We start from the raw sequence: 23,512 nt of genomic DNA on the forward strand, positions 1-23,512 counted from the left end.
TCAAACCTTGACCTTCATCATCTGTTCTTACTTTTCCTTGACTATTGTCCCATAAAAAATGTTTTATAAACACTCAATTACAGCAGCCAAAGAAAGACTTGTACTCAAACATCAAGGGTCAAGAGCCCAACTAAAGCAAACGCTGATCTCCATCATGGTGACCTTAAACCTTGTATTTCTTGTGTTTCTCTTTCCTTCAGTGATTCTGCTTGTTAACAGCAGGTGTTAATCACTAATGAGAAATCATCACTTAATTGATGATTAATTAACTTAACTATACAATAATTGTTCAATTATCATTCTGGGATCTAGAAATGTTCTATAACTCATTCAGTTTGAGTTCTGTTTCAGTCATTCAAGACACTTCAAGTTTCGGTATTATTTGAGTGCAGTGACCTCAATTTAATTGAGTAAATAGTACTATTAGGTTTTACAGTGTACAAAGAGCCGTAGTTAACTGACAAGCTGAGCCATATTGCATCAATTATCGCTGGCGATATGTCCGCGATATTAATGTGATATGGCTCAGCTTGTCAGTTAACTACGGCTCTTTGTAGTAAATGCCGCTCCATCTGAAAGCAGGTGAAGGCGATTTACTACTAATCAAGGAACTGGCTTTACTGACGAGATGCGCATAACAATATCGTGCGATATATCGCCCAGCCCTACTCTTGACCCTTACATCATTAACTTTAGATTTTGTTTGGCTGCTATACCTGAGTTATATCTGCCAGATGAACAAAGAGAAAAGGTGATATGATGGTGTTGGTTGTGTTTTAACATAATCAATAGTTGGTCTGAGTCACTGAACTCATTGAGAGCGTTAAGCGAAACTCATAATTTCAGAGTTAAGTTTACCTTATGGATTATAGCAGCACTGTCATTGTAGAGTATGCATTTTTTAGCCTTTTCAATTAAATCCAAATGATCAAATCAATTACAAAAAAAAAAAAAAAAAACCTTAAAAATATTTTAGGTAGGCACATACAGACATCAAGAATTAGCGTATGAATCTCAACAATGGTGACAAACAGATGACCTCTGAACATAAGCTCATTATTTATTCATGCAGCAATACATGATGGGAGCCATGAATGAGATTTGATTGGTGGCATCCAGAATACACTGCAAAATGCTTTATAATTGTCACCATTGTTGAGATTCACAGGCTGGTTCTTGATGTCTGTTTAAAAAAACTGTTTTGTATGTTATTAAGTTAAGAAATTATTTGGATTACATTGTAAAATTTACAAATATTATGATTTTCAAGGGCAGTGCTGCTATAATCAATAAAGTAAATGTAACTCAGAAATTGGGCTCTATTTAGGTCAAATGATTGTGAAGTAATGATAATGTTAAAACACAACCAACAAATCACCTTTTCTCTTTGTTCATCTGGCTGTTATAACTCAGGTACAGCAGCCAAATAAAGAACTAAAGTTAATGACTTAAGGGTCAAGAGCCCAACTAAAGCAAACACTGATCTCCATAATGGTAGCATACCAATTACGATTTTCTCCTTCAGTGATTCTGCTTGTTAACATCAGGTGTCTTCGATAATGCTCAATTATCACTCAATTAATCACTTAATGATCTCATTAACTTTAGCACTGCTTCAGTGTTCTTTTAACACTCTCTGAGTGTGGACTCATATAAACACTGAGCAGTGTTAATTTAACACTGGTGATTTTGCTGTGTGTGAACAACAACACGACGGGAATGGGAAAGCTAAGACGTATGGCAACGTACACAGTGACGTAACAACGTCGTTTGCTGGGCTCTCTAGTCAGTGTAAAAACAAACAGGTTCTGAGAAGGTTCGCAAGTTGAAGCAACTTTGAACCAGCACCAGTTCCGAACCAGTTCTTTTTTGGTGGAAACGAGGTATCAGAGGCCGTGTTCTAAATCACACCCTATACCCTCATTTACTATTCCCTACATTAGTTCACTAATATAGTCCACTTGACTGAGTGAACAATTTCATAATTAACTCAGTTAATTTTCTAAGTTAATTCAGACACTGATGAACACCTGCTGTTAACAAGCAGAATCACTGAAGGAAAGAGGAACAAGAAGAACAAAAAAAAGATTAAATCAACTGAAGATAAAAGACATTAAATCTCTGAAGATCTCAGCAGAGAAGGATTAAACAACTCCACAAACAGCATTACCAACTTCACTTATTACTAACCAGACTGACTTTATTTCTGTCAGACGTCTACAGAAGGTCTTATTAAAAGGTGACATGTCATTTTAATTTCATTTGATGTACCATGATTGTGATCAGTGATTGCTTTAGTTGGGCTCTTGACCCTTGACTTGTGAACAATAGTTTTTTCTTTGGCTGTGTCTTTAAAATAGATTTGCTATGGCAAAAAAAGGTGAAAGAAATCAGGATCAGATCACAATGGCTTAATGGTTAATAGTCATAATCATCATCTAGTGGTCTGATTCACTGATCTCATTTATTTTCTAATGTATTTACATGGATTTTGTTTTGTTATTTTTGATTATTGTATCACTGACATCCAAAAAAAATATGAAGGATTTTAAGAGGTTTATGTTCAGAACATTTTGAGCTTCTACATCAGGGATGGGCAATTCCTTTAGTTGGACAGTTTGACTCTTGGCTTTAATGTGAGGGTGTGATTTTTGCAACCGTGTGTACTGAAACACATAATTTATTGCAAAGAAAGCCAGAAACAAAGATAATCAGTTGAAATAGTTTTCAGCATCATAATTCACTAATTTATTATTAAAAAGTTACAAACAATACGTTCTTGCCACGGACGAGACATTATTTTGCTTTTTAAAATACATTAAATGAAAAAAAATTTTGATACACATCCAGAGATCAAGAATCAGCATATGAATCTCAAAAATGGTGAAATGTTTCATGCTGCAATGCATGTTGGGAGCCACCATAGTATAAAACCAGCATGCATTGCGGCATGAAGCATGTCACCATAGTTGTGATGTTAAAACATCAACTACTACACCTCTGTTAATTCAAAAAAAAAAAAAAACTTCTGCTGAGATCTTGAGAGATTTATTGTCTTTTATTTGCAGTTGATTTCAGGCTTTGTGGCTTTAAGTCAGTTGTGATTGTTGTGTTTCATTTTCTGAGAGTGCAGGCATGATGTTGAACCAACATCACATTGTAACATTGACTCAACGCCATCACCGTTGATTTATGGAATTGAATTTTTAAAATTTGCTGGAGCAAAAGAGATGTTGATTTAATACAGTTAACATTGACACATTAACATTGTTTGGATGGTTGCTATCTATCTGGGACCCTAATCAAACACACCTGAACCAGCAAATCAATGTCTTCAAGATTATTAGAAAGCTACAGACAGGAGAGTTTATCAGGGTTAGAGCTAAACTCTGCAGAGCTGTGGCCCTCCAGGACCGGAATAGATCAACCACACACACAGAGACATCAAGAATCAGTGTATGAATCTCAACAATGGTGACAATCAAAAGTTTCATGCTGCAATGCATGTTGGGTACCAGCATAGTACAAAAAATGTGTCCATGACTCCCAGCATGCATTGCAGAATGAATAAATTATGCAGCTGAATTGTCTGGTTATTTTCTTTATTTTCTTTAAGTCCTGTTGCATTCTACATGTTGTCACTTCTTCTTGAGTCTTCTTGAGATGGAGATCTTTGTCTGACTCCGTTTTAACATTAAAGGCAGAACAGTTTCTGTCATTTTAGTGTGTCTGCGTGAGGTAATCGCAGCTGCTAACAGACACAAGCTCTTGAAACCCCACCCTCTGCAGCAGCTCATTTACAATTAAAGGGCCAGGCTCAAAACGGTGCGTTTTTGCAAACCCTCAAAAAGTGACAACTTTAACATGCTATATAAAAATATCTGTGGGGTATTTTGTTTTAAAACTTCACACACACACTCTGGGGACATCAGAGATTTATTTTAAATCTTGTGAAAATGGCATTTTACCACCCCTTTAAGCGAAGTCAATAACTGATAAGGAGAGTATATATTAAACTGAAGTGTTTTATGTGTTTTGCACAAGATGATACATGAGAGATGTTAGTTTAATTAATGAGTTTTGTGGGTAACCATTGTGCTGGAGAGTGGAACCTGTGCTTCAGTCAAAGATGAGCAGAGAAATACTGATATTATGCTGCCTGTTGCTTTATTTATAAGCAGTATCTGTGTATTACTGATGCAGTGACAATCTCCTTGCCAAGCACTTTAGCATACATGTGTCCTATTGTTCGCTAAATATGAACAGCAAAGATTTTAGTTAAAGTCATGTTTTTAATGAATTCACTATTACACATTAGGTGTTTGCAGTTTAATATTACAGTAAGAGATTTTAATTTTCAGTGGACTCAAATGAAGTAAGTTCCTAGTACTATCAGTATAAATACTAGTTCCCTTTCGAACGGTCACTTCGTATTGCGTAGCTATACGCAGTGGGGAAACTCCCTTTCCTCGATTCACTGAAGCCTATATGTAAAACGCATTTGCAGCTGCACAGCCAGCCCCCTGAGTGTCTGACCCGCTCATAGGCTGTGCTGCAGCAACTGCACATCCAATGGCACGGGCGAATCTGACGCACAACCAATAAGCTAGCCCAACGTCAGAGCCCGTCGAGGGGGCGTGCCCCGCATATATAGACCCCCGAATTCGCCATTATAGCAGATTTTACTCCTTCAGCGACAGTACACATGTCCCTGAGCTTTTTACTGTAGCATTCGCCGTCGAACAAGCCTTTCAGCCTGAGCGTGCTTCTCTTCAGCAGACTTCGCCTGCACGTCGATTTCTCCTGGCGCCGTCTCACCTGTGGCTATCCGGCGACATTTATATCCTTTGTGCTTATTGCTAACATTCTATTTCAGTATGCCTCGTCCATCCTGCGCCACGTGCGGAGGCCGTCTGCACGAGGCAGACCAGCACACGAGCTGCATTTCCTGCCTGGGGATCGACCACGCAGAGAATGCTCTCTCTGCCGGCGGATGTGAGGCCTGTGACTGCATGCCTATCTCCGCGCTGCGCAATCGGCTAGCTCTCTCCCGGGACGGCGAGGCCGCTTCATCCACGCTTTCCGTTCCAAGGAAGAAGAAGCGTCGCAGCCAACGGCAACTGGAGGGTATGGAGATTTGTGAACGCACGCCGGCCGCGTCCCCGCGTGCTTCACTTTCTCCGACTCAAACGCCAACGCCAGGACGAACTCCGACGCCGAGATGCTTCGGATCCTGACGAAGGCCGTCGCGGACCTCGACCTCGAGTGGGCCTCGCCCGAGGAGCCGCCTCGTAGTCGGCTGGATGGATGGTTTCTGGAGGGGCGCCAGCAGGCCCCGCGTCACAAACCGGCGCCATTTTTCCCCGAGGTCCACGAGGAGCTAACCAAGGCCTGGCGCGCTCCATACTCAGCACGTGTGGGATCCGCAGTTTCCGCGACGCTCTCCTCCGTGGATGGCGCAGCGGAAAAGGGTTATGAGTCTTTGCCACCCCTCGAAGAGGCCGTGGCAGCTCATCTTTGCCCGAGCTCTGCAGCTAGTTGGCGAGCTAGAGCCGCTCATCCCAACAAACCCTGCCGTAACACCTCAGCCCTCGCTGGACGCGCGTACGCCGCCTCCGGCCAGGCTGCATCGGCCCTGCACACGATGGCCGTGTTGCAGGTCTACCAGGCCAAACTCCTCCGGTCCATGGACGAGGCTGGCCCGGACCCGGAGACTTTTCGGGACCTGAGGAGTGCTACGGAGTTAGCGCTGCGTGCTACTAAGTCTACAGCACAAGCCATCGGCAGAAACATGGCTAGTTTGGTCGTGCTCGAGCGCCATCTGTGGCTTAACCTCACCGAGATCAAGGAGGCCGACAAAACGAGGTTTCTCGACGCTCCGGTGTCCAGCTCCTGTCTCTTCGGCCCGGCGGTGAAGGGATTCTCGGAGAGGTACACGGAGGCACAGAAAGCGTCCCAGGCCATGCGACACTTCTTGCCGAAGCGTTCGGGCTCCGCGTCCAGCAAGCCCAAACCTCCGCCTTTGCCTCATCCAGCCAAGCCGGCGAAACAGGCCTCTCAGCCCCGCCCTGCGGCTGATAGCCAGCGCCAGTCAAGGCCCGCGAAGCGCTACCCGCTCCCCAGGCGTCAAGGCCCTCGACCCAGCGCCGCGGCCGACCAGGCGCCTCCGAAGTCGTCCTAGCACGGAGGGGAAAGAGAGAGGGCTCGTGTCTCGCGCTAGCCGGACCACCCTCGAAGAAACCAGCAAAACTTCCCACAGCTCCCTGTTCAGTTCAGGCGGCTGGGGATTTTATTATTGTAAACAGGCCCGCAGCAGTGAGCGCGTCTCTGCAAACAAACGCCGTTTTCACTGCGACCCAAATAAAGCACAAAAAGAGCATGTTTCACAATCACAACACACGGGTTCACGGTCCCCCTCCACTAGGCGGCCCCCGCCCTGTTGTAACACTGACTTCCCCCCAGGCAAAAGCCTATATAGTCAGTCAAACACTCAGTATGTGTGTATCACAAATCACATTATAAGGGTATCAGGTCCCCCTATGTTAGGCGGTCCCCCCCATTCAGTGTGTCACGCCCTAGCCACACGAGTGATGGCCTGGCAAGCCATCCCTGGTGTGTCGAGTTGGGTCATAAACACTATAAAGCGAGGCTACTCGCTCCAATTCGCTCGCAGACCCCCGAAATTCCAGGCGGTTATCGAGACATCGGTAACAAGCGGCGTGAATCACGTGCTTCGCACCGAAGTTCAAGAGTTATTAGCAAAAGGAGCGATAGAGTCAGTCCCTCCCGCACTAATGTATTCGGGGTTTTACAGCCGCTATTTCCTAATTCCAAAGAAAGACGGCGGGCTCAGACCCATTCTAGATCTGAGGCGTTTGAACAGGGCTCTCATGAGACGGCCTTTCAAAATGTTAACACTCAAACAGATTCTCGCGCAGGTTCGCCTGGGGGACTGGTTTGTTTCAATGGATCTGAAAGATGCATACTTTCATATTCAGATCGACCCTCGTCACAGGCCATTTTTGAGATTCGCCTTCGAGGGGAGGGCATATCAATACACCGTTCTGCCGTTCGGTCTGGCTCTGGCACCCCGTACATTCACGAAATGTATGGATGAGGCGCTCTCCCCGCTGAAAAGCCAGGGAGTGCGTGTGCTGAATTATCTCGACGACTGGCTGGTGCTAGCGCAGTCGAGAGACGAACTAATAGTGCACAGGGATTTGATTCTCAGCCATCTAAAATGCTTGGGTCTCACAATCAATGTTGCCAAAAGCGAACTGAATCCCAGCCAGACTGTGGTCTTTCTGGGCACGGTTTTGGACTCGGTGACAATGAAAGCGGGGCTCACTCAAGAGCGCGCACTCGGTGCAGACACTGGTAGCTGCATTCAGGGCGCGCGCCTCTGAAGAGGTTTCAGAGACTGCTTGGTCTAATGGCAGCTGCATCATCAGTACTCCACATGGGATTACTGCACATGCGCCCGCTGCAGCACTGGCTGAAACGCCGTGTGCCAACCCATGCATGGCAGTCAGGCAGCCTGCGCATTATGGTGAATCAAGGGTGTTTGAGAACACTGGTTCCCTGGCGGGCTCAGGACTGGTACTGCAAGGGGGTGACCATGGGGATAGTTTCCAGGAGGAAAGTGGTTTTTACAGACGCATCCAACATGGGTTGGGGAGTGCTGCACGAGGGCAAGCCTGCCTCCGGCCTCTGGTCGAGCACGGAGCAGAGCTTACATATCAACTGTCTGGAAATGAAAGCGGTTGGTTTGGCCCTGAAAGCTTTTCTGTCAAACCTCAGGGGTCACCACGTCTTGATCCGTACAGACAACATGTCTGTGGTGGCCTACATAAATCGCCAGGGTGGCATCAGGTCAGGCAACCTGTATGTGATGGCGAGGGACCTCCTCATGTGGGCACAAGCCAATCTGAGCTCTCTGAGAGCAGCGCATGTCCCGGGCGTCCAGAATGTGGGCGCGGATATGCTCTCAAGGGGCAACACTCCCCTAGGCGAGTGGTCCCTGAACCCTCAGACGGTCAGACTAATATGGGAGAGGTTCGGCGAGGCCGAAGTAGACCTTTTCGCCTCGAGAGCCAACACCCACTGCAGGGTGTTCTTCTCGAAAAACAGGGATGCGCTGGCTCATCTCTGGCCCAGCCGCCCCCTTTACGCGTTTCCCCCCGTCTCGATGATCCCACAGGTTATCGAGCGGGTCAGGGAGAGCGGATGCCCAGTCCTTCTGGTGGCTCCTCTCTGGAAATCCAGACCATGGTTTCCGGAACTGGTTCAGTTGTCGGACACGACCCCCTGGCCTGTTCCGATGAGGAAGGATCTCCTCACACAGGCCAACGGAACGATGTGGCATCCCCGACCCGATTTATGGGCCCTCCATGTGTGGCCCCTAAACGGGTATCCGGGGACCTGCCTGACAGGGTCTTAAGCACTATCTCTGAAGCAAGGGCCCCGTCTACTCGGCGCCTTTATGCTTTAAAGTGGTCGGGTTTTTCCAGCTGGTGCTCGAGAAATCGTATTGACCCAGAGTCATGTGAGGTTTCAGTGGTGCTCGCCTTCCTGCAGGAGCTACTGGACGCGGGCCGCACCCCGTCCACGCTCAAAGTGTATGTGGCAGCCATCGCAGCGCACCATGCTCTGGTGGCTGGCCAATCACTGGGAAGGAATGACCTGGTGGTAAAGTTTCTGAAGGGTGCTAGGAGGATTAACCCCTCCAGGCCCCCTTCGGTGCCGCCTTGGGACCTCTCCACGGTCCTTAGGGCCCTGAGGGGACCATCTTTTGAGCCGCTCCAGTCGGTTGATCTAAAACCACTTTCGCTAAAGACTGCTCTCCTGTTGGCATTGGCATCTATCAAGCGAGTGGGAGATCTGCAGGCCCTCTCAGTGAGTCCTGCATGTTTGAAGTTTGGATTGGAGGACTCCAGAGTCATTCTCAAACCCAGGCATGGTTATGTGCCCAAGGTGCTCTCAACGCCGTTTAGAGCACAAGTTATTACGCTATTAGCCCTTCCCCCTTCTGCTGAGGATGGGGAGGTTAATCTTCTCTGCCCTGTCAGGGCGTGGAGAATCTATTTGGAGCGTTCTGCGTCTTTTAGACAATCAGAACAGCTGTTTGTCTGCTTTGGGGGCCGATCTAAGGGTGATCCAGTCACTAAGCAAAGACTGTCTAGATGGATAGTGGATGCCATCTCTTTGGCTTACACCGCAGTGGGTCAGGTTTGCCCCATAGGTGTCAAGGCCCATTCGACCAGAGGTATGGCCTCGTCGTGGGCTTGGTCTTCTGGTTTTCCCATTCAAGATATTTGTGATGCGGCCGGCTGGTCCTCGCCTTCCACATTTATGAAGTTCTATAATATGGAGGTACCTTCCCTGCAGGCGAAGGTGCTTTCGGTATGATTGAGACCTGACAGTGGCTGGTCTTGTCTACAAAAATTACTGTGCATAATCACATACATATTATATAAACCCGCTTCGGCCGGTAATAAAGTTATACTAATAATCCCGACGGGGTCTGGTTTTGTTAGTATATTCTGTTAGTGGTGACTGACTTTATTATGTATATTATTCAGACCCGACTGTGTCTGGTCTGTTATATATACATGTATATGCATATGTTATTGGGTTCTGGCTTGTTCTGTTAGCTCAGAGGTCCTGAGTGGCAGGACAACCAGTTACTCAGGGTGCGGCGTTTTGCATGGTGTCCCCACTGCGTATAGCTACGCAATAAGAAGTGACCGTTCGAAAGGGAACAACTCGGTTACTATCGTAACCTCAGTTCCCTGAGATAGGGAACGAGTATTGCGTAGCCGGCCGCACTATGGTAACTGGTGAAGTTGTCGCTTCAGTCGTATAAACCTGCTATAATGGCGAATTCGGGGGTCTATATAGGCGGGGCACGCCCCCTCGACGGGCTCTGACGTTGGGCTAGCTTATTGGTTGTGCGTCAGATTCGCCCGCGCCATTGGATGTGCAGTTGCTGCTGCACAGCCTTTGAGCGGGTCAGACGCTCAGGGGGCTGGCTGTGCAGCTGCAAATGCGTTTTACATATAGGCTTCAGTAAATCGAGGAAAGGGAGTTTCCCCACTGCGTATAGCTACGCAATACTCGTTCCCTATCTCAGGGAACTGAGGTTACGATAGTAACCGAGTAGTTTTTGAACTTGAACTGTTTGAAGTAATCGGTTTCCCAAATGATATGAGTTACCTTTGTGATATTTTTACGGTTACATACTGTAAAAAAAGGAGAGCAGTAAATTAACTGTAAAGGGCTGTAAATTAACAGTACATTGCTGGAAACCACAGCTGCCAGTAGATTACTGTTATTTTACAGCGCATTTTTTACAGTGTGTAACCCTGCATCCCTGAGTAGGGAATGAGATGCTGACGCTATAGGAACACCCTCAGATGTAACGATTGTCTGAACTTAGAAGCGTAGAGCCTCCTGCTAGAAGTGGCTCTTGCATGCAAAATGGTCTCTGTAATCTCTGATCTAATCAAGAGCCCCACCAGAGAGCCTCACTCCGTCATCCCACACTTTCCTCAGAACTCCTGGAAGCAGACTTACAAGCCAGAAAATAGACAGTTTGGGAGCAGACGTCACAGTTACGTCTCTTGCAGCTGCGCCCACATTGTGGTGGCAAGAAAAACAGTGGTAACAAGTGGAGGAAAACGGGTGGGATCCACGGAATAAAATGAAAAAAAAAAAAGTATTGTGCAGTTGGATGTCAGAATCGGGATGCAAAAAAAGATGGTCTTCATTTTTATGGAATACTGTGGTCGAAGACGCCCTTTATGGTTGCACGCAATTAAATGGACAGACTGGACTGATGAAACCTCTGATGATTAGTCTACTTTTAAAGCATGAATTTGATGTAAACAATAGATCTACATGATATTTACTCACACATGCTGTTCATAGGGGACATAATGATTAGTCCTACAGTCACAGCATGAAATAATATTTATATCTATATCATTTTACATAGGTAACATTTAAATCTAAAATATTTGTAATTTTGCAATTTAGGGTTTATTTCTCCCAATTCAGATTTTCTTACTCATAATTGCGAGTTTATATCACAATTCTGAGAGACAAAAGTCAAGATTGCAGGACATAAACTCGCAATCCTGAGGATAATCCACCCTGGATTTCCTTCTCTGTTCGCCGTTCATTTATTATTAGAATAATGTATTTTATTAATGTTTTATTACCTCTGGAGCGAGATACTCTGGTGTACCACAGAATGTCTTCATTGTTGCTCCGTCTGTAATTCCTTCCTTACACAGGCCAAAATCTGTGATCTTTATATGGCCATCTTTATCCAGCATCAGGTTCTCCAACTACCACAGAATAATTATATTACTTATAATTTGACACTGAGATAGGTAGTGATAGTGACAAGTAGCATTACATTAAAAACACTTTCTGACAAGTTATTTCAAACATTTATCATTCATCTTGTATGAAATTTGTATTTTTTATATTTTTCAACTAAATTTTTCTACCTATCTCACCTTTAGGTCTCTATAAACCACGTTTCTTTCGGAATGAAGGTAATCCAGGGCTGAGACGATCTCGGCCCCATAAAACTTCGCTCTCTCTTCCGAAAAAACACGATCTCGCGATAAATGAAAGAAAAGCTGTGATATAACAAATATAAAGATGCATTTAAATTGGGGAACTTCTGGGGTAAAATTTATTATTATTAATACACACATTATTTGAATAAACATTTGATTGTTAAATGAAATTAAAATAAAAAGTTTATTTGGTTAGTTTTAATGAACAGTCATTGCTAAACTTCACCTTTACAAGAGCTCACCTCTCCTCCATTTGCATACTCCATAACAAAACATAATCGGTCATGAGTCTGGAAAGAATACTTCAGACCCTGCAACACAGAGGTGACATTAGGAGCATCATTTTGCTAAAGCACATAATTTGTTGCAAAGGTTTAATCTTCTTAAAGAAAAATATCATAAATGATCAAAAGTAGTTATTTGATAACAATATTTTGTTGGCACAGATCAGACATTTAGAAATTTTATATTTAAATAATTATTATTATTTTTAAATACACATAAATACAGAATCAGCAAATGATTCTCACCAATGGTGACATGCTTCAATGCCGCAATGCATCCTGGGAGCCATTATAATATAAAACTCATGACTCCCAGCATGAAATGCGGCATGAAGAATTGTTGAGATTCATATGCTGCTTCTGTATGTCTGTGTCTAAAAAAAACAAAGTATATTTATTTTTGCTGCAGTGTTAATCAAATCAAATAAAAAATCAGATTGTCTGATTTGTCCCAACAAAATAATATTGGTGAAAATCTATCAATATCAAATTGTTACTTTTGGTCAGTGATAAGATTAGTGAATTATTCTACTTTATGATGCTGAAAACTATATCACCTGGTCATCTCATTTCATGGTGTCCTTTGCAACAAATTATGTGTTTTGGTAAATACTGTTACAAAGACCAGAAACTCAAACAAAAAAGTCAAGAGTCAAACTGCCCAACTAAAGGAAACACTGAAAACAATGGTGACCAAACATTTTCAATAAAACATCAACATCTAAACCGCTGTTAATTCTCAATAAGAACTTCTTTCGATGATTGGCAGAAATAAAGTTAGTCTGGTTTGTAATAAGAGAGATTTAATGTATTTTCAGTTGATTTCATGGCTGTGGCTGGAAGTCAGTTGTAGTTCTTGTGTTTCTCTTTCCTTCATTGATTCTGCTCGTTATCATCTGGTGTCTTCAATGTTGGCAATTAAAAAATAAAGAGTTAATTCATCTTTGACGTCTTTTGTTTAAATTTTACTTAATGTTTTGTGTGCAATTTGCAGTTATTCATTTTAAATGGTTGACTTTTAAGGAATTATTTTGATTAATTCTAACTCAATTCTTATTTGTTGAATTTAATTAATAATATTGATTGTAATCTGTTGCCACAATTTTATTGAGTGTACTATTTGAACGGTGTATAATTTTTTCTGTTTTTATAATCTGCAGGCCTTGAAGGAATGTTCAAAGCAATATGATATTCATTTTCAGTAGCTATGTTTCCATTAAAAGTTGGGTAAAATTTGAATATCCTTCATAAATGACGAAAACTCTTACAATAAAACTGGCATGGTATCTTGCGTATCGGATGCCAGGCAGTCTACACAGTTTTAAATGTATAGCCAAAAGATTTGAGCGTTTTCTGATTTTAAACCTGGAACTCTGGCTCAGTTTATTTCTTTAATAAGTGCAACCACAAATTTTGAAGAGTTAAAAAATTACGTTCTGTGGTATAAAAAAAAAAAAAAAAAAAACCTAATGCCAAAATGTCCTGTCGATAGAGCTTTTATTGATTGTACGGAATGTACCGTAAATGACATTTACTAGTGTATAAACTATGTGTAAAATGTTTTTACTTTGATAATATCAGCTTACCGTTAAGAAAGGGTGTTTGGAGTTCTGGAGGACCCGGTTTTCAGTAAGTGTGTGTGCAACCTCATCCTACAAATAAATAAGTAAAGAAAATAACTTGTTAGAACTTCTTATTTACAGTAATTACAATTTATGTATAATTAGAATTTGTCAAGGGGGGGGGGGGGGGGGGGGGTGGGCATTGTACAGGTGAACACACAATGCAATGTTTAAATTTACAGAAAGAAAAAGTAAAAATAAAAGCGAAGGACGTACTTTTGCTACTATCACATCCTTCTTGAGAATTTTCATGGCGTAGTATTTGCCCGTGGCTTTCTCCTTCACCAGTATGACCTTCCCAAAAGTGCCTTTCCCCAAGAGTTTGAGGTATTCAAAGTCATGCATTGTCTGCACAACATAAAGAAAAGTCTTTGAGAAATACAGTTTTAAAAAAATTTCTGATTCATCATTTTAAAAATCAAATCTTAGATTTAAAAAAAGAAACATTTATTTTACACTGATTTATTTTCAATATTTGATTCCTTTTTCATTTTCTTATAGTGTTTACTTATAAGATTAATTATTTTCCATAAGAAAATGATAGGAGAAAGTATTTTAATCTGAAACATTTTATAGAAATAGTTGAAAGGATCAATAATGATAGTAAGGCCTAACATTTCGGCTGTAATCCTACCACTTTGAGTCGAGGTTTGGACAGGTACATCTCCATGTCCATGGGATCAGGTGAAGAGTCCATCCTCTCTTCCTCCTGCTTCTGTAGACTATCTGCCACCGCCTGGATGGCCTTCGTCCACTCCTCCCTGCAGAAAACAAGACAATCACACAGGGTAACTTTTCTTTTACTCCTTTCTTTTGTGCAATGAGAGATTAAAAAATGTACTTTAGGGAACTTGAGGAGTGCTATCATGAATTTAAGCAAAAGAGTTTATACGGTAAATGAACTGTACAGCATACTGGTACTGCAACCAACCTTTCTTCTGGAGTATCAACATGAAAAGTGCGTTCAATAACAGTAGTCCACTGCAGGCACCGAATAATAAAGGTGTTTGTCTTTGGTCGCTCCGTCTTCATCAGCTGACATTCTGAGAGAGAGAGAAAGAGTGTGTGCATTTTGGTCATTTTGGGGTTCTTAAAGGGGTCATATAATGGTACATGCACTTTTACAAGTTGATTGTACTGAAATGTGTGTTGGCAGTGCCTGTACACAACCATCATAAAATGATAAAAATCCATCCAGTGTTTTTGTTTTAATCTCCTTATATGTCTTCCCCTGCCTCAAATCAAGCCGTTCGACCGTGTGACGTCACACGGTCGGAAGCCCCTCCCACGATTGTTGATTGACAGGAGCGTTTCAACACAGACCCGCCCTCGCTCGTGAGGGAGCTGTCAATCATAGTCTGCACGGACCGGCGCAGTCATTGTTGATATGCTGGAGAATGGCGTCTAAGCGATTGTGGTGTTCTGTTCTTGGGTGTAATAACGAACACAGCAGTCATTTTAATGTTCCTAAATCCGAACCGCTGAAGACGCAGTGGCTGAGTTTGTTTTCGAAGGGAATATTCCCCACAATCAACGTCAATGCTCTCATGTTTGCGCGAATCATTTCACACACCAGACTGCTTTATAAACGAGGATCAGTATAAAGCTGGATTTGCTAAGAAGCTGCTCATGAAAAAAGGATCGGTACCAGATATTCGTGTTCCTGCTGAACCTCTAGAACAACTGAAGTGAGTGTAACGTTTTATTAAACTTTATATTAATATATTAATTTTTGCAAATCGCTAGCTGCACGCTTCACAATGAATGCGTCTAAGGTTTACACTCAGGGTACATTACGGCATGTTTTCTATGTATGACGTTCTCAATATAATTCATAATCCCACGTTTATACTGAATAACGCGTTATGGTTATTGTGTTACAAATGGTGTACGCACAGAACAGAGAGGCAGGGTGAGCAAAGCCCATTATCATTTAAAGTCATATGCACTGAAACGGCGTGCTGAAAACAGAGCTGTTTTTGACCAGGTAAAATAAGTGTTTTCTTACAATACTAATGAGAATTTTTAATTAAAGTATATTACAAACTTTTAATTTAGACCCTAAAGAATCATATTAGCTTGTACAAAAATGGCATTATATGACCCCTTTAAGTGGGGTTAGGGAAGGATGCAAAAGGGGCCAGATACAAACCAAAAAAGGCAAAGAGAGAGAGAGATTCTTGTTCACCTGTAAATTCTCCCCGGTAAACTGTTAAAACAAAATGGATACCTACGTGCCACTGAGAAGTTATTGAGTGGAGTTTCCAGCTGGTCAATATCTTGCGGTCGCTCTTTGTACCCAATAAAAGTTCCGTCACTCTTGAGTAAAAAGTATCTTGGTCTCCATGTCTTTATATATTCTCCTAAAAATAGAGACAGTACATTTAGATCAGTTGAACATCTTTAACAAAAAGCTTCCAAACATGATACATAAACAATAATATGATATTATTATGAAGCCAAGTATAAAATGGAGGCATAAACGGTAATGAAAAATCTCTGTGATATATATAATAAAAATATATTACTGTTCAAAAGCCTCTTATGCTCACCAGGGCTGCATTTATTTGATCGAAAATGCAGGGAAAACAGTAATAATGTAAAATATTATTACAATTAAAAATGTATTATGTAATGTACTTTTTAGCATCATTTGCAATAGAAATATTTTTTAACATTTTAAATGTCTTTACTGTTCATTTTGATCAATTTAACGCATCCTTGTTTAATAATTGTACAATTCTTACTGACCCCAAACTTTTGAACGGTCGTGTATACGATAAATATCTGTGTAGTTTACATGAAATACTTTAGGAAGTTGACATGTTCAGTGGTGTGACATTTTAACCTCCATTCTGTACATTTCTTATATTTTTAAACACAGTGCAGTGCTTCTGGGTTCTACGTCAGTTTATTCTCGTCACTTTATAACATTAAGGTTGAACCACTGTAGTCACAAGGACTATTTAAAAAATATATTTACTACCTTTCTGGGCCTTGAAAGATGCAATGACGTTGCTGTCTAAGGCTGGTTCAGAAACCTCTCGGATTTCATAAAAAATAAAGGGATGGTGACAGGAGATGGTGAAGGGATGGTGACAGGAAATGGTGAAGGGTTGGTGACAGGAGATGGTGAAGGGATGGTGACAGGAGATGGTGAAGGGATGGAGACAGGAGATGGTGAAGGGATGGAGACAGGAGATGGTGAAGGGATGGTGACAGGAGATGGTGAAGGGATGGTGACAGGAGATGGTGAAGAGATGGTGACAGGAAATGGTGACAGGAAATGGTGAAGGGATGGTGACAGGAGATGGTGAAGGGATGGTGACAGGAAATGGTGAAGGGATGGTGACAGGAGATGGTGAAGGGATGGTGACAGGAGATGGTGAAGGGATGGTGACAGGAGATGGTGAAGGGATGGTGACAGGAAATGGTGAAGGGATGGTGACAGGAAATGGTGAAGGGATGGTGACAGGAGATGGTGAAGGGATGGTGACAGGAGATGGTAAAGGGATGGTGACAGGAGATGGTGAAGGGATGGAGACAGGAGATGGTGAAGGGATGGTGACAGGAGATGGTGAAGGGATGGAGACAGGAGATGGTAAAGGGATGGTGACAGGAGATGGTAAAGGGATGGTGACAGGAGATGGTGAAGGGAGACAGGAGATGGTGAAGGGATGGTGACAGGAGATGGTGAAGGGATGGTGACGGGAGAGGGTGAAGGGATGGAGACGGGAGATGGTGAAGGCATGGTGACAGGAGATGGTGAAGGGATGGTGACAAGAGATGGTGAAGGGATGAAGACAGGAGATGGTGAAGGGATGGTGACAGGAGATGGTGAAGGGATGGAGACAGGAGATGGTAAAGGGATGGTGACAGGAGATGGTGAAGGGAGACAGGAGATGGTGAAGGGAGACAGGAGATGGTGAAGGGATGGTGACGGGAGAGGGTGAAGGGATGGAGACGGGAGATGGTGAAGGCATGGTGACGGGAGATGGTGAAGGGATGGTGACGGGAGATGGTGAAGGGATGGAGACAGGAGATGGTGAAGGGATGGAGACAGGAGATGGTGAAGGGATGGACACAGGAGATGGTGAAGGGATGGTGACAGGAGATGGTGAAGGGATAGCGACAGGAGATGGTGAAGGGATGGTGACAGGAAATGGTGAAGGGATGGAGACAGGAGATGGTGAAGGGATGGTGACAGGAGATGGTGAAGGGATGGAGACAGGAGATGGTGAAGGGATGGTGACAGGAGATGGTGAAGGGATGGTGACAGGAGATGGTGAAGGGATGGTGACAGGAGATGGTGAAGGGATGGTGACAGGAGATGGTGAAGGGAAACAGGAGATGGTGAAGGGATGGAGACAGGAGATGGTAAAGGGATGGTGACAGGAGATGGTGAAGGGATGGAGACAGGAGATGGTGAAGGTATGGAGACAGGAGATGGTAAAGGGATGGTGACAAGAGATGGTGAAGGGATGAAGACAGGAGATGGTGAAGGGATGGTGACAGGAGATGGTGAAGGGATGGAGACAGGAGATGGTAAAGGGATGGTGACAGGAGATGGTGAAGGGAGACAGGAGATGGTGAAGGGATGGTGACAGGAGATGGTGAAGGGATGGTGACAGGAGAGGGTGAAGGGATGGAGACGGGAGATGGTGAAGGGATGGTGATGGGAGATGGTGAAGGGATGGTGACGGGAGATGGTGAAGGGACAGTGACAGGAGATGGTGAAGGGACAGCGACAGGAGATGGTGAAGGGATGGTGACAGGAGATGGTTAAGGGATGGTGACAGGAGATGGTGAAGGGTGGTGACAGGAGATGGTGAAGGGTGGTGACAGGAGATGGTGAAGGGATGGTGACAAGAGATGGTGAAGGGATGGTGACAGGAGATGGTGAAGGGTGGTGACAGGAGATGGTGAAGGGATGGTGACAAGAGATGGTGAAGGGATGAAGACAGGAGATGGTGAAGGGACAGCGACAGGAGATGGTGAAGGGATGGTGACAGGAGATGGTTAAGGGATGATGACAGGAGATGGTGAAGGGTGGTGACAGGAGATGGTGAAGGGATGGTGACAAGAGATGGTGAAGGGATGAAGACAGGAGATGGTGAAGGGATGGTGACAGGAGATGGTGAAGGGATGGAGACAGGAGATGGTAAAGGGATGGTGACAGGAGATGGTGAAGGGAGACAGGAGATGGTGAAGGGAGACAGGAGATGGTGAAGGGATGGTGACGGAGAGGGTGAAGGGATGGAGACGGGAGATGGTGAAGGCATGGTGACGGGAGATAGTGAAGGGATGGTGACGGGAGATGGTGAAGGGATGGTGACGGGAGATGGTGAAGGGATAGCGACAGGAGATGGTGAAGGGATGGAGACAGGAGATGGTGAAGGGATGGAGACAGGAGATGGTGAAGGGATGGTGACAGGAGATGGTGAAGGGATAGCGACAGGAGATGGTGAAGGGATGGAGATAAGTATTTGTTTTAGTTGTAATCTTGACCATTAACTTAAGATTTTGTTTGGTTGCTGTACATGAGTTATAACAGCCAGATGAACAATGAACTAAGGAGATCTGATGGTGTTGGTTGTGATTTAACATAATCGTTATTTCACAATCATTTGACCTCAATCACTGAACTTATATTGAACCCAATTTCTGAGTTAAGTTTACCTTACAGTCATTGTAGAGCATACTATTTTTAGGCTTTTCAATGAAATTCAAATGATCAAATCAAGAAATAAAAAATAAACTTCTTAAAAAAAACGTTGAGTAGGCACATACAGACATCAAGAATCAGCATATGAATCTCAGCAATGGTGACAAACAGATCATAAGCTCATTATTTATTCATGCAGCAATGCATGATGGGCGCCATGAATGAGTTTTGATTGGTGGCACCTAGAATGCACTGCAACATGCTTTATAATTGTCACCATTGTTGAGATTCACAGGCTGATTCTTGATGTCTGTGTGTGCCTACTCAAAATATTTTTTAGGAAGTTTCTTTTTTATTTATTGATTTGATCATTTGAATTTCATTGAAAAGTCTAAAAATAGTATGCTCTACAATGACAATGCTGCTATTATTCGAAAGGTTAACTTAACTCAGAAATTCGGTTTAATATAAGTTCAGTGACTCAGGTCAAATGATTGTGAAATAATGATTATGTTAAAACACAACCAACATCATCAGATGACCTTTGTTTACTGTTCATCCGGCTGTTATAACTCATGTACAGCAACCAAACAAAATCTAAAGTTAATAAGTTAATGGTCAAGAGCCCATTGCACCTGTAAAATTTTGTCAAGGCCAATAACTCTTATTCTGTTACCAATTTTAGAGGGTATTAAACAAAACATGTCAGCTTAATAAAAAAAAAAGGATGGTGATAAATGTTATATGTACAGTAGATGTTTGCAATTAGCAAATAAGTCAAGTGGTACTGTTTCTATTCTTATGCAGACACTCAGGCAGGCATTATCTATGACCGACATACAAATTCTTGTAAACTACACAAATTACAGTACAACTGTCACTAGCTATTCTCCTTTAAACCACATAGATTGCAAGTCCACACCTACGGCTAGCCCATTTCTTCTTGTTGGGGAAGTCCGGGTACTTTCAGGTAACGTGAAGGGGCATCCCTGAACCCTTATAAAAGAGAAAGATGAGATTTTTCTTTATTTGATCAGCTAATCTAGAGCCATCGAAACAAACAGGAAACTGCTGTTTAGCTCTGAATAACTCACTCAAGATAAGGTTCACTCAAACTCAACTAGAGAACAAAAAAAACCAAGATCAAATAAGAGCAAGACAGTCTCTGTCAAAAGCAAGAGTTCACATTATTAATCAGTCGAGAGCAGTCGTCACCTACACAAACCTGCACAAGATTACTCAAAAAACAAAAACAACAGTAAGAAGTGATTGTCATGGTTGTATTTTAATTTCTTTTGTCTTTTTTTATTTTAATGTCACCACACTAGTGGGACTTCTGGTAACTAAGTGTCGGATTCTTGAAAACAGGAAACGACACGAAAGATAGCATGGCCACACAAGCAGTTTAAAAATGAGCCACTGCTATTGCTGACTCATTTCTGCACTGATATACACACACAAACACATGCACAGTAAGATCATATCACATGATCATCCAGGGAGTGTGTCAGTTTTTTAACTGTGTGTGACAGAAAATAACCTTTTTATTTAGAGGAAATACTTGCCCCCTGTAAATCATTATTCATTTATGTTACCAGGTATTTTTTCCTTTTTTTTCTGAGAGACACTGGACCTAAATGATTTTCAGTATCACAACACAACACAATAAATGCTTTGCTGGAATACATTGTAAATAATTGTCCAGTCTCTATGTAAGATTGCACAAATCTAATCTCTTCATATACATTAAACAACATTCACCTCTGAAACAGATATTTGAGATCACTATAGTATCTGCACTAAACAAATAACAAAAATGCACTGTAATCACTGGCTGTTCAGTTCTCAGCAAAGTTCTCAGTTTCAATTTTGATTGGTTAATAAAAAATAAATATATATATATAATAAACTGATATATATAAATATAATAAACTGTAATTTGATATATCCAAACATTAAAAGAAACAGGCTATGGATATAACACACAGTGGAATATTTAGACCCTAGGGTCAAAACCCTGTGAGCAAAGCAAAACCTTGCGATTCAAAATCGACAATAAAATCCAATATAAAGATATTCGATGTGATTTATGTATCAGCAATACATTCTTTCAACAGGTAAAAGTCAAGAAGTTCTCCTCTGAGAAAGATCAATATTCACTAGCAACATTTGATCTAAGCATCTATACGTGTATTCATAGTCAACAAGTTTGTGTGAAAATTGTTCTGTTCCAGATTAAGCAGGGCCACAGTTTGCACTCAATGACTTCCTTCTGCTTAAGGACATCAAGTAAGTTTATAGACGGACGAGCAGAGGAAGTTAGTTAGTTAGTTAGTTAGAAGTTAGTTAGTAAAGGGGATTATAAATTACTCTTTATTTGAAAACAAACAAATCCCATATGTCAAAAATAATAATAATTTGAGAGAAAAAAATCTGTGAAACATCAACAGATTATATTCAACACAGTGTCCTACACATAGGAGAAAAAATAACTCCCCAAATCCCTTGTGGGCAAAACAAGCATGCCGCCACACTAAGCAGCATAAATCCAGGCAAAGGCAGCGCTGCTTTCATCTGGGCCTAGAGTGCCATACGGGTGGTGTCTGTCTGCATAGCTGAACTGGGATGACCTTGCCTACAGAAGCACACAGCCCTACACTGTCCGGCAGTCCGTGCCTCACGGGCCCTGGCAAACTGAGGCTAGCAAACACTCGGAGTGCCTCAGGGCTTGATATTCAGCCCTTTTTTCTGTGTTCTGCTTGCTTGCCACACCCTCAGGCTTTTTTCCCTGCACACTGTTATGTCTGCCTCTTTGGCCCAATGACTCTGATGCTCTGTGGTTTGCAAGGACAGACATGCGCTCAAAATTTCCATCCTTTGAAAAGTGCAAAACAGTAATATCCTCTCACTGACACGTACCGTTGGAAAATTTACTTGAGAAAAATGTGATATGATCATGTTGGCTAATGTTGAAAATACTGAATAAATGAGAAAAGTAGGAAAATATAAACACTGCTAAAATGAAGCAGAATGGCACCTTTTGTAATGGCTATAGGCACACGCAGCCTTTTACATTTTCACTGACAGTGTGTTTACACTTGCACACAGGAGCAAAGTGTCCGTTCCATTGATTCCTATGGGAGTCGAACCTCATGCTTGCACAGTGAATTGTAGGACTGACCACGGATTGTAGAAAGCGTTGAGAGTATTCGAGAGCATCCAAAAGTTGAGAAATCCTGTGCAAACAGCTGTAAAGTTCAAGTAGTGACGTCTGTCTTGAGTGTTTAAAAATATGCAGATTGTGCAGAAGTTTCTGCTGGATTTAGTGCATAAATCCTATTGTTTACATACTGGATGCTCTACAGTTGTTCCATATATTACATATATGTTAAATACTGCAGTTTAGGGCGCTTTCATTACAGGTGAGTAGGTGGCTGGGTTTACGTAATGTGACACTATTGTTACTTTGGACATTCCAAAACAAAGCTTGCATCTTTCCAACTGAAATAATGTGCATAAAAAATCATTATATTAGCCATGTGCTGAATAAAACATCAGTTTAATATGCCCGCTCCAGCCTACAGACACCCCAAAGTGGAAGCAGTTTTGAGCAGCACTGAGTTTTGACACACACACACCGCGAGTGTTAACAGGCACCGAGTGGTGTGTGCGGCGGACTTCTAAGATGATGAGACAAAGTCCCATCTTTATGTTTGCTTTTTAGTCATTTGTAAATTCGTGTTTCACTTGATATTTACACAGTTCGAACACCAAAACAATAGCATAATATTTTTGCATGTTGTATTAGTTGCTGTCTGATGTCTGATCAAGTTGCTGCATTTTGACAAATTCTACAAAGTAATTACTACAAAAGTACCAATTACAGAAACAATAACAGAAGTGCATATCTTTGTTGAAATTTTAAAGTAGAAATTTAGACTGTAATTCATATAAAATGAACAGTACAAATACAGAAAATAACAGTTTGACAGTCGATAACCACCTCTGGATAACCTGATTTGACCGCACTGACAGTTTTGAATAGGAACAACACTTGAACTTAATTGAGCTGGATAAAGACACAATTGTCTTCTGTAAAGCTGAATCGAATTTGTTTCAAAATTAATGAACTTTGCAACATTGACACTGTTTTATTGAACTGAATTGAAACTATTGAACAGACTTGTACTGAATAATGACACTGTAGAGCTGCTTCACAGTTGAGTTGAGCTTGTTTCATCATTGATGAACTTTGCAACATTGATATTGAAATAAATTAAATGAACATTGTGCTAAATAATGGCACTTTTGTCTTTTGTACTGCTTTACAGCTCAAATTGAAATTGTTTC

General features: G+C 42.3%; 1 protein-coding gene across 3 annotated transcripts in view; it reads right to left on the reverse strand.

The window, feature by feature from the left end:
• Positions 1–23,512, reverse strand: part of LOC130086533 (RAC-alpha serine/threonine-protein kinase) — a 43,207-nt gene that overhangs the window by 16,572 nt on the left and 3,123 nt on the right. For 2 of the 3 annotated variants that reach the window (XM_056252693.1, XM_056252622.1), the window contains exons 3-10: positions 15,732–15,860; positions 14,429–14,540; positions 14,132–14,258; positions 13,714–13,866; positions 13,462–13,527; positions 11,834–11,902; positions 11,526–11,651; positions 11,223–11,351 (exon numbers count right to left, since the gene is read on the reverse strand). In XM_056252693.1, the coding sequence (XP_056108668.1) occupies positions 11,223–11,351; positions 11,526–11,651; positions 11,834–11,902; positions 13,462–13,527; positions 13,714–13,866; positions 14,132–14,258; positions 14,429–14,540; positions 15,732–15,860 (911 nt within the window). The remainder of the gene's footprint in view (positions 1–11,222; positions 11,352–11,525; positions 11,652–11,833; positions 11,903–13,461; positions 13,528–13,713; positions 13,867–14,131; positions 14,259–14,428; positions 14,541–15,731; positions 15,861–23,512) is intronic. The other variant, XM_056252773.1, reaches the window with a different exon arrangement.

The sequence above is a fragment of the Rhinichthys klamathensis genome, unplaced genomic scaffold (assembly GCF_029890125.1).
Source record: "Rhinichthys klamathensis goyatoka isolate OS25496 unplaced genomic scaffold, OSU_Roscu_1.1 h1tg000001l_1, whole genome shotgun sequence".
NCBI classification, from domain to species: domain Eukaryota; kingdom Metazoa; phylum Chordata; class Actinopteri; order Cypriniformes; family Leuciscidae; genus Rhinichthys; species Rhinichthys klamathensis.